General features: G+C 41.8%; 1 protein-coding gene across 1 annotated transcript in view; it reads right to left on the bottom strand.

Moving 5' to 3' along the window:
- LOC145403731 (uncharacterized) overlaps positions 1 to 16,516 on the bottom strand; it is a 364,507-nt gene that overhangs the window by 40,585 nt on the left and 307,406 nt on the right. The window contains exon 24 of the mRNA XM_080275411.1: positions 15,664 to 15,771. Within this exon, the coding sequence (XP_080131537.1) occupies positions 15,664 to 15,771 (108 nt within the window). The remainder of the gene's footprint in view (positions 1 to 15,663; positions 15,772 to 16,516) is intronic.

Raw genomic sequence — 16,516 nt, 5'->3', positions numbered from 1 at the left:
AGCCACATCCACACCACAACATTCCTTCACAACCTTAATTGTCAGTCTGTCTCTCCATGTGACTCCACAGGCTCCTCTCAAATAACTCACATCCACTGATCTCACTCTTGACTTCTGTCCCTCCAACAAGGCCCAAGCTTCACTTCCATATGTTAGAATTGGTATCACAATATTGTCATGTAGTAGCTTTTTCACTTCCATGCTCACTTCCCTGTCTCTTATCACTGCTTTCAAGGAACCAGCAACCTTTCCTCCCTGTTGTACCCTTTCAAGCACTTCACCCTACAGACTTCCATCCTTACTCATCACACTACCCAAGTACTTAAATGCATTCACATTTTCTATTTCCTCCTCATCCAGCCTCACTGTACATTCACTGACTTCTCTCGAAGACCATCACAATACTCTTCCCAACATTCACCTTTAGATTCCATTTCTTACACACACTCCCAAACTCATCCACCAAGTCTTGCAGCTCCCTTTCGTCTTCACTTAACAACACAGTATCATCTGCAAACAACAGTACAGGGAGTTTCCAAAGACTACCCTCTCTCACTAGGGCCACTCCAACATCCACTACCCTACCTAATATCTCTTTTATAACCCTATCCATATGCAGATTGAACAACCATGGAGACATGACACATCCTTGTTTCAATTCAACCTTCAAACAGAAAAATTCACTCAGTTCACTATCCACACACATTGCAGCCTTAGCACCATCATACATATGCTTCACGGCCTTCAGCAACTTCCCATCTACTCCATATATTCTGAATATTTTCCACAATACTTGTCTATCCACCTTGTCATATGCTCTCCAAATCCATGAACGTCGCATAAAACTTCTTTCCCTTCTCTAGAAACTTTTCCACTATAGATCTAAGAATGAATATCTGATCTACACAACTTCTTCCCTTCCTAAAACCTCCCTGTTCCTCTCCAACTAATTCTTCTGTTATTTCCCTAACTCTGTCAATAAGTATCCCACCATATACTTTTCCTGTTACACTAAGACAAATGCCTCTATGATTACCACACACCTCTTTTTCCCCTTTCTTTGTACAGGGGAATAATTATACCTGACTTCCAATCCTCCGGGACTCTACCTTCCTCCCAGGCCAATCTGCACATCTTCCACATCCATTCCACTACTATCTCTCCCCCATGCTTCAGCATTTCACCACACACTCCATCAATTCCTGGGGTTTTTCCATTTTGACTTTCTTCATTGCTTCCACAACTTCCATCCTACTGATTTCTTCCTCTCTTCTCACATCCCTGTCTCCCAGCCATTCCCCAGCCACTTATACTTGCATTATTTTCATTCTCTATGTTGAACAATTCCTTACAGTGTTCTCTCCATCTGTTCAATTTTTCTCCCTTCTCCACTAGTAATCTACCATTTCTCTCTTTCACTCCCCAGCTAACTTCTTTGGCACCCTGTCTAACTCTCTTTACCGGTTTCCAGAACATTTTCTTACGTTCCCTCCACTTTACACTCAAGTTCCTTCCAAATTCCTCATCCACTCTCTTCTTACTCTTGCTAACTAATCTTTTCATCTCTCTCTTCCTCTCTACATATAACTCTCTCTTCCACCTCTAAACTTCTTCCACACCCTTGTTTCTCATCCACTCACTATATGCTTTCTTCTTTTGTGCCATGGCCTTTCTCACCTCTTCAGTCCATGATGCTGTTCCCTGCACCTCCTTTCATCTTTTCTTCACCCCACACACCACCTCACATGCTGCACAGATTTCTTCTGTGAATATCTTGCACACACATTCACGTCCCCCATCTGCTCCTATCTATATCTACCCAATCTTTCCTCCGCTTCCCTCTTATATTCTGCCTTTTTTCCATCCTCTTGTAACTTTTCCACCTTCCTTGTATGAACTACTTTCTCCTGTCCTTCCCTTCTTCTATTTCTCCATTTTATTTGTACTTTGATTCTAACCACCACCAAGTGGTGGTCAAAAAGTCCACTCCCCCTATCTCTATATACTCTTGCATCCATTACACATCTTCTCAGTACAGTGCTCAAGAAAATTTACTTCACTACATTACGCTCTGCATGAATAGTATGCTCTTTATGTTAGATTTTCTATTATTTGGCCTATGGAAAAGACGTTGCTTACTTTTAAGTATTAATATGTCTCAATAACCTTTGAAAATATAAAGGAATAGTAAAATAATAACTTCATGGCTTCTTTAATTATATTGCAAATAAAAGAACTAAATGAAGTATGATATTTTGCTGTACTCAAGTTTAACACTGTACAGTATATTAATAAACATAATTCCATAAAGTACCAGCCTTAATAATGCAGACATTCTTTGATGTTAGGTAAACAAAGTTAGATTTGCAAATAATAACTAAATTTAGCATTAAACTCCTCAAAGTCTGAGAAAGGCAGCGAAAATTAAGATATGTATGCTTTAAAATTTGTGGTAATTGGTGGCGACCATCACCCACTCGCTTGATGTAGTGCTGCCTACTTCTTCCTTCACCTTCATTCTTTTTCTGTGTCTGCCCTCCTTCCTTTCCTGTCACTTTTTATTACTCTCCTTTCCCTTCTAGGTAGCTTTACACTGAGTGACGAGCATAATGGTTTCCTGCAAGCCAGGAAACGAATTACAATGCTGGATGGTCACCATATAACCAATCCATGTGTGTTCCTAATGTGTCAACAAGTGGGTTGGCAGAGGGTTAGTGCCCCTCTCTGTAAAACAACTAACTCAAAGACCAATGGTCACCCCTTGAGGGATTATGGCATCTGGCTATAGATTGACAGATAGATACTTTTATATTATACACATCATACTGAAGATTAATCTATCTATCTATCTATTGCCAGATGCCTCAATCCCGTTTGGGGTGCCCACAAACAAATCGCCTCCAAGTCCCCCTGTCCCCTGCCATTTCACTGCCCTGCTCCCAACTCACACCCCCCTCTCTCATATACCTTTCCACCCCATCCTTCCATCTCATCCTCGGCCTCCCCCTCCTTCTTCCCCCCTCCACCTCACTCACATACACTCTCTTCGTCAGTCTCCATAGGCTCCTCTTAAATAAGTCATTTCCACTGCTCTCACTCTTGACTTGTGTCCTTCCAACAACGTCCAAGCTTCACTTCCATACGTTAGAGTTGGTATCACAATGCTGTCATGTAGTAACTTTTTTACTTCCATGCTCACTTCCCTGTTTCTTATCACTGTTGTACCCTTTCAAGCACTTCACCCTCCAAACCTCCATCCTTACTCATCACACTACCCAAGTACTTGAACATACTCACATTTTCCAATTCCTCACCATCCAACTTTGCTGTGCATTCACTGACTTCACCTCTCTCAAAGACCATCACTTTACTCTTCCCTACATTCACCATTAGATTCTGTTTCTTACACACTCTCCCAAACTCATCCACCAAGCCATGCAGCTCCCCTTCGTCTTCACTCAACAACACAGTATCATCTGCAAACAACAGTACAGGGAGTTTCCAAACAATATCCTCTCTCACCAGGGCCACTCCAACATCCACTACCCTACCTTGTACCTCTTTTATTACCCCATCCATGTACAGATTGAACAACCATGGAGACATGACACACCCCTGTTTCAACCCAACTTTCAAAGAGAAAAATTCACTTAGTTCACCATCCACATGCACTGCAGCCTTCGAACCATCGTACATACTCTTCACAGCATTCAACAACTTCCCATCTACTCCATATACTCTTAACACTTTCCACAATCCTTGTCTATCCACCCTGTCATATGCTTTCTCCAAATCCATGAAAGCCGCATACAACTTCTTTCCCTTCTCTACAAACTTTTCCACTAAAGATCTAAGAATGAATATCTGATCTACACAACCTCTTCCCTTCCTGTTCTTCTGCAACTAATTTCTCTGTTCTTTCTCTAACTCTGTCACTAAGTATCCTACCATACACTTTTCCTATTATAGTAAGAAGACAAATGCCCCTATGATTACCACACACTTTTTCCCCTTTTCCTTTGTACAAGGGAATAATTATACCTGACTTCCAATCCTCCCGGACTCTACCTTCCTCCCAGGCCAATCTGCACATCTTCCACATCCATTCTACTACTATCTCTCCCACATGCTTCAGCATTTCACCACACACTCCATCAATTCCTGGGGCTTTCCCCAATTTAACTTTCTTCATTGCTTCCACAACTTCTATCCTACTGATTTCTTCCTGTCTTCTCACCTCCCTCCTTCTCCCAGCCATTCCCCAACAACTTATACTCGCATTACTTCCACCCTCTATGTTCAACAATTCCTTAAAGTGTTCTCTCCATCTGCTCACTTTTTCTCCCTTCTCCACTAGTAATCTACCATTTTTATCTTTCACTCCCCAGCTAACTTCACTACCACCCTGTCTTACTCTTTTCACCTCTTTCCAGAACATTTTCTTACAGTCCCTCCACTTTACACTCAAATTCCTTTCAAATTCCTCATCCACTCTCTTCTTACTCTCTCTTACTAATCTTTTCACCTCTCTCTTTCTTTCTACATATAGCTCTCCCTTCCGCCTCTCAACTTCTTCCACGCCCCTATTTCTCATCCATTCATTGTATGCTTTCTTCTTTTGTGCCACAGCCTGTCTCACCTCTTCAGTCCACCACGCTGTTCCTTGCACCCCCCCTCCGTCTTCTCTTCCTTTCACACACCGCATCACATGCTGCACATATTTCTTCTGTAAATATCCTACACACACCTTCCACGTCTCCCATCTGCTCCAATTCATATTTGCCCAATCGTTCCTCCACTTCTCTCTTATACTCTGTCTTTTTCTCATCCTCTTGTAACCTTTCCACTCTCCTTGCAACTACTCCTTCCTCTCGTCTTTCCCTTCTTCTATTCCTCCATCTTACTTGAATCCTAATTCTGGCCACCACCAAGTAGTGGTCAGAAAGTCCACTCCCCCAACCTCTATAAGCTCTTGCATCCATTACACATCTTCACATCCTTTCATCCACACACACATAATCAATCATTGCCTTCCTTTCATTCAGTTCACCACCCACCCTTCTCATCACTCGCCATGTATACCTGTGGATCATTTTATGCCTGAAGAGGGTATTGGCTATCACCAACCCCCTCCCAGCACAAATGTCCACTAATGCACTCCCATTCTCATCCATCTCAGCAGGCACACCCCACTCACCAACTATTCCATCCACCTTCACATTCCCAACTTTACCATTAATATCACCGATCAAAAACACCCTCTCATTCCTTCCAAACTTTTCCATGCACACTTCTACATTTGTCCAGAACTCTTCTCTCACTCTTCTAGCACGATCTTGCGTTGGCGCATACACACACACAATCGCCCACATTTGTATTCCAACTTTCAACTTTACCCACACAATTCTTGACCCAACTGATCCATACTGTCTTATTCTCTTCTTCCATCTTTTACTCACAACTATACATACTCCTTCCTTTGCCCTCTCATTCTCACCTGCTCCTGCACATATACCCCATCCATACTCTCATTCTCTCACACTTTCTCCTCTCCATTTTGTTTCAGTTATTCCACACACATCCACTTTCGCACCCTCAAGCACCTGGACAATCTCTCTCTCTTTCACCTCATCATTCGCTCCTCTCCATTTTGTTTCAGTTATTCCACACACATCCACTTTCGCACCCTCAAGCACCTGGACAATCTCTCTCTCTTTCACCTCATCATTCACTCCTCTTACATTCCATGTACTCATTACCAAGTCCTTTGTCCGGTCCTGGGTCGTCATTGTTTGGTCAGTCCTTGTCCGAGGCTTCTTGTTTGTTTTTTTAGTTAGTTGTTTTCCGGGGAGGGGCACTAACCCTCCGCCAACCCTTTAAGTCGCCTTTTACGACAAGCAGGGATACTGGGGGAGTATTCTTGAAAAAAACACCTACCCCCAGGGGTAGAAAAAAGAAAAGACTGAGAGAGTAAAGTTGCTCCCCACAGACTGCAAGTTCAGAGTACATGATCCTCACTGTACGCGAGGGCCCATTTTTTTTTTCCAAATTTTAGTGTATCTTTTAACAGTATGCAAATTGAACTCACTGTAGGTGAGACAGCAGCGAAGAGTGGCCCAAATCCGGGGTTACCCCGAGCAAGCGACACTGCTACCCCAAGAAGCAATAACAGTTACCTACGCTTCGCCCACCTTGTGACGTCGATCATGCGCACTCATCACATGGTGCCCAAATGCACCGCTTGGAGGGTGGTGAGAGAGGCCCAGCAGAGGAAGCACGCGCACACAGAGGGTACACTCGCAGTTCTAGCTACATTCTCATCTACTCTGAGGCTATTGTTTTGTGAGCCAGGATGTCTGCCCCATCCTCAAGAAAGAAGAAGTGCATAACCCATGCCATGAAGATGGAAGTCATTAAGAAGGAGAGTGGGAAGGGTAACACCATCATTGGAAGGAACAGGGCAATAATTCTTATGAAGCAGTACCTGGCAACATACATCCTGAGGAAAGAGAAGGAAGGAGTTCCACTGAACGGGTGCTACATCAGGGACCAGGCCAAGATTTTCTACAAAGCTGCAGCTCTGAAGCTTGGTGTCAAGAAACCATTCAAAGCTCCGTGGGATGGCTATGCTGGTTCCTGAAGAGGAAGGAGCTCCATAACATTCACCTCACCAGCGAGCGTGCATCAGCGGATGAAATGGCAGCCAGGGACTATCCAGCCATCCTAAAGGGGATAATCGACGACGGTGGCTACAGCAGGGACCAAATTTACAATACTGATGAAACGTACCTATACTACAAGGCTATGCCGAAGTCTACTTATATCAGTAAGCATCATCGCCAGGCCCAGGGGAGAAAAATGGACAAGAGCAGGATAACGGTCATGTTCGCCATGAACTTATCAGGCTCACACAAGATGCGGCCTGTTGTGGTTCATACCGCAGCACAGCCCAAATGTTACAAGAATCTTCGCTGCACGGATGATAGCGGGATGTACTGGTACAGCAACTCCAACGGGTGGATGACGAGCAGCATCATGTCGGACTGGCTGCTGTGGCACTTCATCCCTGACGCCAAGGCTAAATCCCGGGAACTTGGCATCCCTTTCAAGGTGCTCCTCATCCTTGACAATGCCCCAGGTCATCCAACCTGGCTAGCAGACCTCAGCAAGGAATGCCACCCAGAACGACCTCTCTCATCTAACCGCTAGACCAGAAGTTGATTGCAATGGTGAAGCAGCTATACCACCAATGCCTCTACGATCACCTACACAGCAATACCGACAACTCTGAAACTGCAGGCAATTCTTGACTGAGACACAATTGGGAGTGATGTCATGGACGCTGAGGATGGTTTGGACTTGCCACCCGCTTCACCCGCTCCATGCACAGCACCCCCACCTCCAGCTTCAATTCCTGATAAGACTGTTATGGCTTTTTGGCGGTCATTCAACCTCAAGGATGCCATCACCTTCCTGTTGTCTTCTTGGGAAGATATAACTGCTGCAACAGGTAACCATGCTTGACGCATCCTCATACTGCACCTGTGTGAAATCGCACCGGGAGGCAGCTTTCAGTCCCTGGCCGCAGCCGAGGCAGCCACTCTCACAACTGCACAAGCTGTGCCCGGGTTTCAGGCCGTCAAGCTGGAGGAGATCAGGGGCTTACATTCAGCAGCAGTGGAGCAGGATCCCCAGCAAGTAACCAGTGATGGAGCGTGAAGATTTGTCCATGATGGAGATCAGCCGGGCACTGTGCGCCCTTGATAATTTCAAAGAAGAATTCAAGAACATCGAACACTCTCAGTTGCGAGTGGAGGAGGTGATGATTTCACTGGACAGAACCTTCCGCTACTACACAGACAAGCACAACCAGGAAGTAAACAGACAGAAGCAAACCCTCATCACTCGTTACCTGCGGTTTGAAGAAAGTGAGGAATCACTCCCTACAACATCAGAAGAGCCATATCCTGAGGAGGATCAAGAGGATGATGTGATGTCTGAGGTGTCACAAATAGACTCTGAAGGTTTTATGAATGAAGTAAGTGCATTAATTAGTGAAAGTGTCGAAAGTGCTGGTGACGAGAGTGGTGAGGAAGGTGGTGTGTCGGGTGGTGTGGTGGGTGATGTAGGAGATGCACGCTAGGTGCCTCATCCTGCCTCGGATCCCCTTCTTACCTCCATCAAGCCTGTTGTCCTCTTGGGTTAAGGTGAGCAGCCACATTCTTGTTGGTTTAGTTAAGCCATATCCTTGCTGATTTAATAAAGCCATAATCTTGTTGGTTTACTTTATCTTAGGTAATATGTCTCAGATAGTTACCCTGTACAGTACAATACTTAGGTTTGAAAGGAGTTTCAAGGGTTGCCCATGAAAGGGGGTGCTGCCCATATGTAATTTTTCCCATAAGTTTATGTATTCAGAGTACGCTAATTCCAAGTATGCGACGTCCTCTGCTGCCCATATACTCGCGTACTATAGGGAGAAACTGTAACTGGATTTCTAAGTAAAACTTAATTACAGTTACCCACAGTTATTGTATCACTGAAAGTAAACATCAAGCTTAAGTCAAGCAAGTGATGGAACACCACTAGTGTGCGCTGCATATGTGTGTGTATTTACCTATTTGTATTTACCTATTTGTAGTATACAGGAATTGAGCAATGTTCGTGTTGTCCTGTCTCCATATCCACATTTATCAAGTCTCATGCACCACCTCTTTGTCCAAGTCGTTCCAAATATTTAAGTATTTACCTAATATACATAATTGTGACATACACAGAATGTACTGTGCTCATGGGTTTCTGTCGCTGTTTCTCAATAAGTCAAATTTAGCTTTAAACTCGTTTAAGTTTTTAGACTGGACGATCTCTTTGTCCAGGCTATTCCATAAGTCTATACTTCTGTAAGGAAAGCTACATTTCTTGATATCCTTCAAGCAGCTTGACTTTTTCAATTTCATTCCGTGTCCTCTTGTTGTTCTCTTATCCCATACAAACAGATCTTCTTTGTCAATTTTATATACTCCCACCATGGTCCTGAACACTGCAATCATGTCTCCCCTCTTTCTCCTTTCCTCTAAGGAAGGCAAATCCAGCTTTTCCAGCCTCTCCCTGTATGACAGGTCTGCCAGACTGGGGACCATCTTGGCTGCTGCTCTATGTATTCTCTCAATCTTGTTTATATCTTTCTTTTTGTGTGGGGACCACACTACCGCTGCATATTCTAACCTGGGGCAGATCATGGCCACTATCAATTTTTTCATCATCTCCTCATCCATATAATGAAATGCTACTCTTACTTTAGTCAAGAGTTTATAAGTCTCTCCAACTATATTGTTAATGTGCTTTTCTGGTGACAAACTATCTTGGACCAGCGCTCCCAAATCTTTCTCTTCTCTCCTTTTTGTGATTAATTCATTACCCAACAAATAATTCAGTGATGGCCTCCTGGTACTTTTACCCATTTCCAATATTTTACATTTCTTTACATTAAATTTCATTTCCCACGTCCGGCTCCAATCGTGTATCCTATCCAAATCCTCCTGCAGCATTTTACAACCCTCCTCAACCTCTACCTTCCTCAAGATCTTTACATCATCAGCACATCAGCAAACAAGCTCGCATAACTGTTCACTCTATCTACCATATCATTTACATAAATCAGGAACATTACTGGCACCAACACTGAGTCCTGAGGGACTCAACTTGTTACTTCCCTCCATCCAGACATCCTATCCTTTATTACTGTCCTCATTTGTCTGTCTCTCAGAAAGTCTCTCATCCATTCCAGGAGTTTCCCCTTCAGTCCTCCTATATACTGTACTCTAGTTTCCACATTACTGTAGTCTCTTATGAGGTACCTTGTTGAAGGCCCTCTCTGTGTCAAAGTACACACAATCCACCCAACCATCTCTCTCCTGTACCACGTCAATCACTCTTGAGTAAAAGCTCAACAAATTGGAAACACATGACCTTCCGCTTCTGAATCCAAACTGACATTTAGCCAAAATATTCATCTCTTCTAGATATTTTATCCATCTGTCTTTCAGGATTCTCTCACACAATTTTGTGACCATGCTGGCTAGAGACACTGGTCTATCATTCAGGGGTTCTTCCCTGTTTCCTCCCTTACAAATTGGTACCACATTTGCCCTCTTCCATTCTTGTGGCACTTTCCCCTCTTCCAGAGAACACAAAATTAAGCTGTGAATTTTATCCGCCAGTTGTTCTCTGCATTCCTTCAGTACCCAATTAGAAATTCCATCAAGTCCTGGGGCTTTCCTTACATCTTGAGTTTCCAGTCATTTATACACTTCCTGTACTTCCACTTTTATATCTTTAATCACTACATTTCTAGTCACTCCCTCCCCTTCCACAAACTACTTTTCATTTGTGAAAACTTATTGGAAACATTTGTTCATTATTTCTACGTGCATTGCTGCATCTTTATAGACCTCTCCTTCTACTTTCAGTCTGGTGATTCCTTCCTTTTGTTTCAGTTTGCCACTGACAAATCTATAAAACAGTTTGGGTTCATCCTTACATTTGTCTATTATACCTTTTTCAAAATTCCTTTCTTCCTCTCTATTGTACGTATTCTTGTGTATTCATTTCCAGGTCTTTTATATTCCTCCTTTGTTCTGTTGTTACCTCTCTTTCTCCAATTGTTCCATGCCGTCTCTCTCTCTTTTTTTGCTATCATACACCTTCTATTTAACCACTCCTTTTTCCTGTTTTCTTTCCTCCTTACTCTTGGCACAAATTTTTCCACTCGAATTACAGAAGCCTAGAAAAATATTCCACTTCCTCTGTATCTCTCTTGTTTCTCTGAATTCTCTCCAATCTGCATTTTTGAAAAATTTTCTCAAACCTGTAAAGTTTGCTTTCCCAAAGTTGTATCTACCCTGCCTATAAAGCTCGTCTCTTGGCTCCACGTTCCCTGTGTGTGTGTGTGTGTGTGTATTTACCTAGTTGTGATATACAGGAAATGAGCTACGCTCGTGGGGTCCCATCTCTGTTTCTCAGTAAGTCAAATTTTGCTTTAAACTCATTTAAGTTTTTAGACTGGACGATCTCTTTTCCCAGGTTATTCCACAGGTCTATACATCTATAAGGAAAACTATATTTCTTGATATCCTTCACGCAGCTTGGCTTCTTCAGTTTCATTCCGTGTCCTCTTGTTACTTTCTTATCCCATAAAAACAGATCTCTGTCAATTTTATTTACTCCCATCAAGGTCCTGAACACTGCAATCATGTCACCCCTCTCTCTCCTTTCCTCTAGGGAAGGCAAATCCAGCTTTTCCAGCCTCTCTCTATATGACAGATCTGCCATATTGGGGACCATCTTAGTTGCAGTTCTTTGTATTCTTTCAATCTTGTTTATATCTTTCATTTTGTATGGGGACCACAGTACTGCTGCATATTCTAACCTGGGGCGGATCATGGCCACTATCAATTTTTTCATCATCTCCTCATCCATGTAATAAAATGCTACTCTTAGGTTAGTCAGAAGTTTATACGTCTCTCTAACTATCTTGTTAATATGTTTTTCAGGAGACAAACTATGCTGGACCAGCACTCCCAAATCTTTCTCTTCTCTCACTTTTATGACAGGTTCATTACCCATCATATAATTCAGTGATGGCCTCCTGGTACTTTTACCCATTTCCAATATTTTACACTTCTTTGCACTGAATTTCATTTCCCACTTGTGGCTTCAATCATGTATCCTATCCAGATCCTCCTGCAGCATTTTACAGTACTCCCTTGCCTCTACCTTCCTCAGGATCTTTGCATCATCAGCAAACAGACTTGCATAACTGTTCACTCCCTCTACCATATCATGAATGTAAATCAGGAACATTACTGGCACCAACACAGACCCCTGGGGAACTCCACTTGTTACTTTTCTCCATCCAGACATCCTATCCTTTATTACTGTCCTCATTTATCTGTCTCTCAGAAAGTCTCTCATCCATTCCAGGAGGTTTCCCTTCAGTCCTCCTACATGCTCTAGATTCCACAATACATGTAGTCTCTTATGGGGTACCTTGTCGAAGGCCTTTTCCAAATCTAAATACACACAATCCACCCAACCATCTCCCTCCTGTAGCACGTCAATCACTCTTAAGTAAAAGCTCAACAAGCTGGAAACACAGGACCTTCCACTTCTGAATCCAAACTGACATTTGGCCAAAATATTCATCTCTTCCAGATATTTCATCCATCTATCTTTCAGGATTCTCTCGCACAATTTTGCAACCATGCTGGTTAGGGACACTGGTCTATAATTCAGGGGTTCTTCCTTGTTTCCTCCCTTATAAATTGGTACCACATATGCCCTTTTTCATTCTTGAGGCACTTTCCCCTCTTCCAGAGAACACACAATTAAACCGTGAATCTTATCCACCAGTTGTTCTCAACATTCCTTCAGTACCCAATTAGAGATTCCATCTGGTCCTGGGCCTTTCCTTACATCTTGAGTTTCCAGTAATTTCTACACTTCCTGTACCTCCACTTTTATTTCATTCATCACTACATTTCTAGTCACACCCTCCCCTTCCACAAACTCACTTTCACTGGTGAAAACTGATTGGAAACGTTTGTTCATTATTTCAGCTTGCACTGCCGCATCTTTACAGACCTCTCCATCTACTTTCAGTTTGGTGATTCTTTCCTTTTGTTTCAATTTGCCATTGACAAATCTATAAAACAGTTTGGGTTCATCCTTACATTTGTCTATTATACCTTTTTCAAACTTCCTTTCTTCCTCCCTATGAATCCTTGTATATTCATTTCTAGTTCTTTTATATTCTTCCTTTGTTCTGTTATTAACTCTCTTCCTCCAGTTGTTCCACACCATGTCCCTCTCTCTTTTTGCTATCATACACCTTCTATTAAACCATCCCTTTTCTTGTTTTCTTTCCCCCTTACTCATGGCACATATTTTTCCACTCCCAAATTATAGAGGTCTAGAAACATTTGCACTTCCTCTGTATCTCTCCTATTTCTCTGAATCTTCTCCAATCTGCACTTTCAAAGAATTTTCTCAATCCTGTAAAGTTTGCTTTCCCAAAGTTGTATCTACCCTTCCTTGGCACCACGTTCCCTTTTATCATCTGGAACTCAATGACCACATGATCACTTTTTCCTATAAGACAAAGATATTTCAAGGATTCTATTACATTAGGTTCTTTGGTTTGAAATAAATATAATCTTGCTGGTGTGTCCTCACCTCGGAATCTTGTCACTTCTTTGACCCACTGCATCATCACATTGTTCATTGATATATTTAACAATATAGTGCCCCACGAATCTTCACTGCCTCCCGAGTCCCACTCCTCCCAGTTCACCTCTTTATAATTAAACTTCCCCATTAAAATTATATTGTTGCTTTTCTTAATCACTTTCTGTAAATAATTAGCCATGTCTGACAACATCTCCTGGTATTCATCTTCATTCCATGCTTTTGTCTTAGGGGGTACATATACTACTGCCGTATCTCTCCCACCATTCTCTCCAGTTTCTGGTTTCATATTTATCACTTCAGCCCTTCCCTCTGCCATTTCCACAGTATCTACATTTATGTTGTTCTTCACTGCTATCATCACTTCTCTTCCCGTTTTTTCTTTTTTGTCTCTTCTCCACAGTTTGTATTTACCATCTCCAATATGGACATCAACATCCTCTCTTAACTTAGTCTCTACAAAGCACATAACATCAGGTTCATGAACCCTCAAGAAGTCATTGATTTCCAACCTAGCCGATATTAAACCATCAACATTAGTATATGCCACTTTCAAATTTTTGTTGTTGTTTTTTATACCCTCTTCTCTCCTTCTCTCCGTCGGTACCACTTCCTCAATTTCTGATCCATAACTCTCCAATAAAACACTGTCTTCTCTTCCTCCGTTCTCTGTTTGTTTTTTGCTTTTGCTTCCTTTAAACTCCTTTATTTTAACTCTTTCTTCCTCATTTGCATCTCTCCTTATCCAAACATTTTTGAACCCCTCTTTGTCTGATAATTTCCATGTTCTATTGATGATTTCATTTACCATTACCTGGGACTTAAACTTTACCTTCAGTGGCCTCGTCCCTCCTTCCTCGTACTTTCCTAACCTAAACACTTCTTCAATCTTTTCTTGAGGTTCATTGTTACCCTCCATAACTACTGATATTACTTCTTTAACCTTACTCAGTTCTTCTTTTTCACTTTCTGATCTTACTGTCATACATTTCTCTTTTACTCCTGAAATTATTACACATTTCTTCTTCTCTGCTACATCCCTGACTAACGCTTCTCTACTTCTCAGTACCCTAACCATTCCTTCTCCACCCTTTCCTTACTTTGTTGTTCTATAATCTCTTTCAAATTTACGTTTCCCTCCTCCTGAATATTCTTCCACCCCTTATGTTGTTCCTTGATTTTCTTAAAGTGCTCATCTTGCATCCTTGACTTAGAGTCATACTCATCTAGTTTACTTTTCATCTTGTCCCTTTCTTCTTCCAGTCTCTTATTCTCCCTCTTGAGCTGTTTTATTTCACTGGATGCAGATTCGTTACTCACTTTCAATTCTGTGACTTCTCTTTCTTGCTCTACATTGTGCGTACAAACTTTTTCCAGAGTACTTCGTAGAACCTTGATCTCTCTCTCCTGCTATTGGGTTCATTCCTGTAATTCTCTAATTACAGTACTACCCATACCATTTTTAATTCTTGGACATTCCTCTCCGCTGTTTTCTCTACTCCAGCCACTCTTGTTTGGTTCAACATAGTACTTACATTTCGCACATCATCTTCGGAGAAGCCCTCAAATTCCTTTTCACCATGTGTAAACAAAGCTCCATCACCCTCTGCCATTGTGCAACCATATGGAATCTTTCAATTTCCACTATATCTTGTACTCTTTGACCGAAACCTGCGTTTTTTTTACTATTGACCGACAGGACCACCACAAGCACTCATTTACATCATCACAATAGGCTGGTCTCCTTGTTCGCCGCTGTCTTATCAATTATTTTCGCACGATCCAGGAAGAGCTCCATCTCTGTCGGTGACCTGTGTGTGTGTGTGTGTGTGTGTGCATGAACTAGTTTACCACCTGACTTGCATGTTCCTCCCTGTCTATCACAACACCTTTACAGAAGACCACTGTCCAGGTATTATTTTTGTGTTGAGTTACATTCTAATCGCAGTGATATTATGATATCATGGTGTAAATATTCCTCATGCTCTAGTTCAAGCATTTTACCTTTAAGACAATGAAAAGGATGTGGGGTACAGCCATATTTTTAGAAAAGTAATCATCATCCCAATCCTAGTTCACACCTAACCAGATAGGGAAGTAAGTGCTAGATGACTTATAGGAGTCTAGAGGTTACTGAGTAAAACAAATATTTATTTACTTTTTTACTGTTACTCACCAGATAATTCTTCCTTTCCGATACCAATACTGATATTAACTGACTAGTGACTGCCAATCTGCATCACTAAATCTGGCCTCAGATATTAGTGAAGTTTGACTCACAAACTTTTCAAGGTATGATCCAACTCTCTTGGTCAATTAAGTTTGTAAGGAGGTAACAACAATACCTTTCTTTTACCTCAAATGGCACTATAAACCACTGTACCTAAAAAATTACAATAATGGATGGCTTATGCATACCTGGATGTTGCCACGTGGTGTGTGGACGGTGAGGCGGTCGTCCAGGTCAGGTCGATCAGGGATGCAGCGAGTCATCTCTGTGTACCGCGCCAGGCTCACGCCATGCACCTAACACAAACAATATTCACTCCAATGGTCTTTATCCATCTACAGCCAGCCAGACAACTTTAATCCCAGAAAGGCTGGTCACAGTCAAAATGTCTCCATCTCACCCTGTCCTCCATCATCAGGTTGCCCTCCCTCCAACTCACACCATCCTTATTCATACAACTTTCCACTCCATCCTTTCATCTCATTCTTCAATGATCTCTACTACCACATAAATACTCACCGTTATGAAAATGACAAATTTTTCGTTACCCTGATAAAAAAGAAAAAATTCATCTATTACCCAATCTATAATGCAATCTTTTCTTGCCCATCAAGAGCACAGTGGAAAAAATTCATATGCTCTGTTCAGTTTTATTTTTTAAGTAACATACTACAAATATCATCATCATCCTGACCTTTTTTCCCACCGGTGGATGTAGTAGGGTAGAATCCAAAACCAAAGAAAGGTTTCAGTGAAACCCAGTGACATGGGTAAGACAATCATTCACACTTATTTCATACCCGTGGAAAGTTGCCTTCATCACAAAGGCATAACCATATGCACATACTTTATTACTAGTTTTCTTTATAGACGTACTTCATATATAGAAAATACTACTACAATTATCATCAAATCCTTACATTCAGGTTGGAACATATTTAGGCAAATTCGTGACAACAAATTACTTCATACTGTGTATATTTTCTTCATATAAACTAATTCACCACAAACCATTTAAAAAGACAAATTTCAACATTCAAC

The sequence above is a fragment of the Coenobita brevimanus genome, chromosome 61 (genome assembly GCF_032717465.1).
Source record: "Coenobita brevimanus isolate Jiangsu-jjx chromosome 61, ASM3271746v2, whole genome shotgun sequence".
Lineage (NCBI taxonomy): Eukaryota > Metazoa > Arthropoda > Malacostraca > Decapoda > Coenobitidae > Coenobita > Coenobita brevimanus.
Note: the sequence above shows the minus strand (reverse complement) of the source record. Positions and strands in the feature narration are given on the sequence as shown.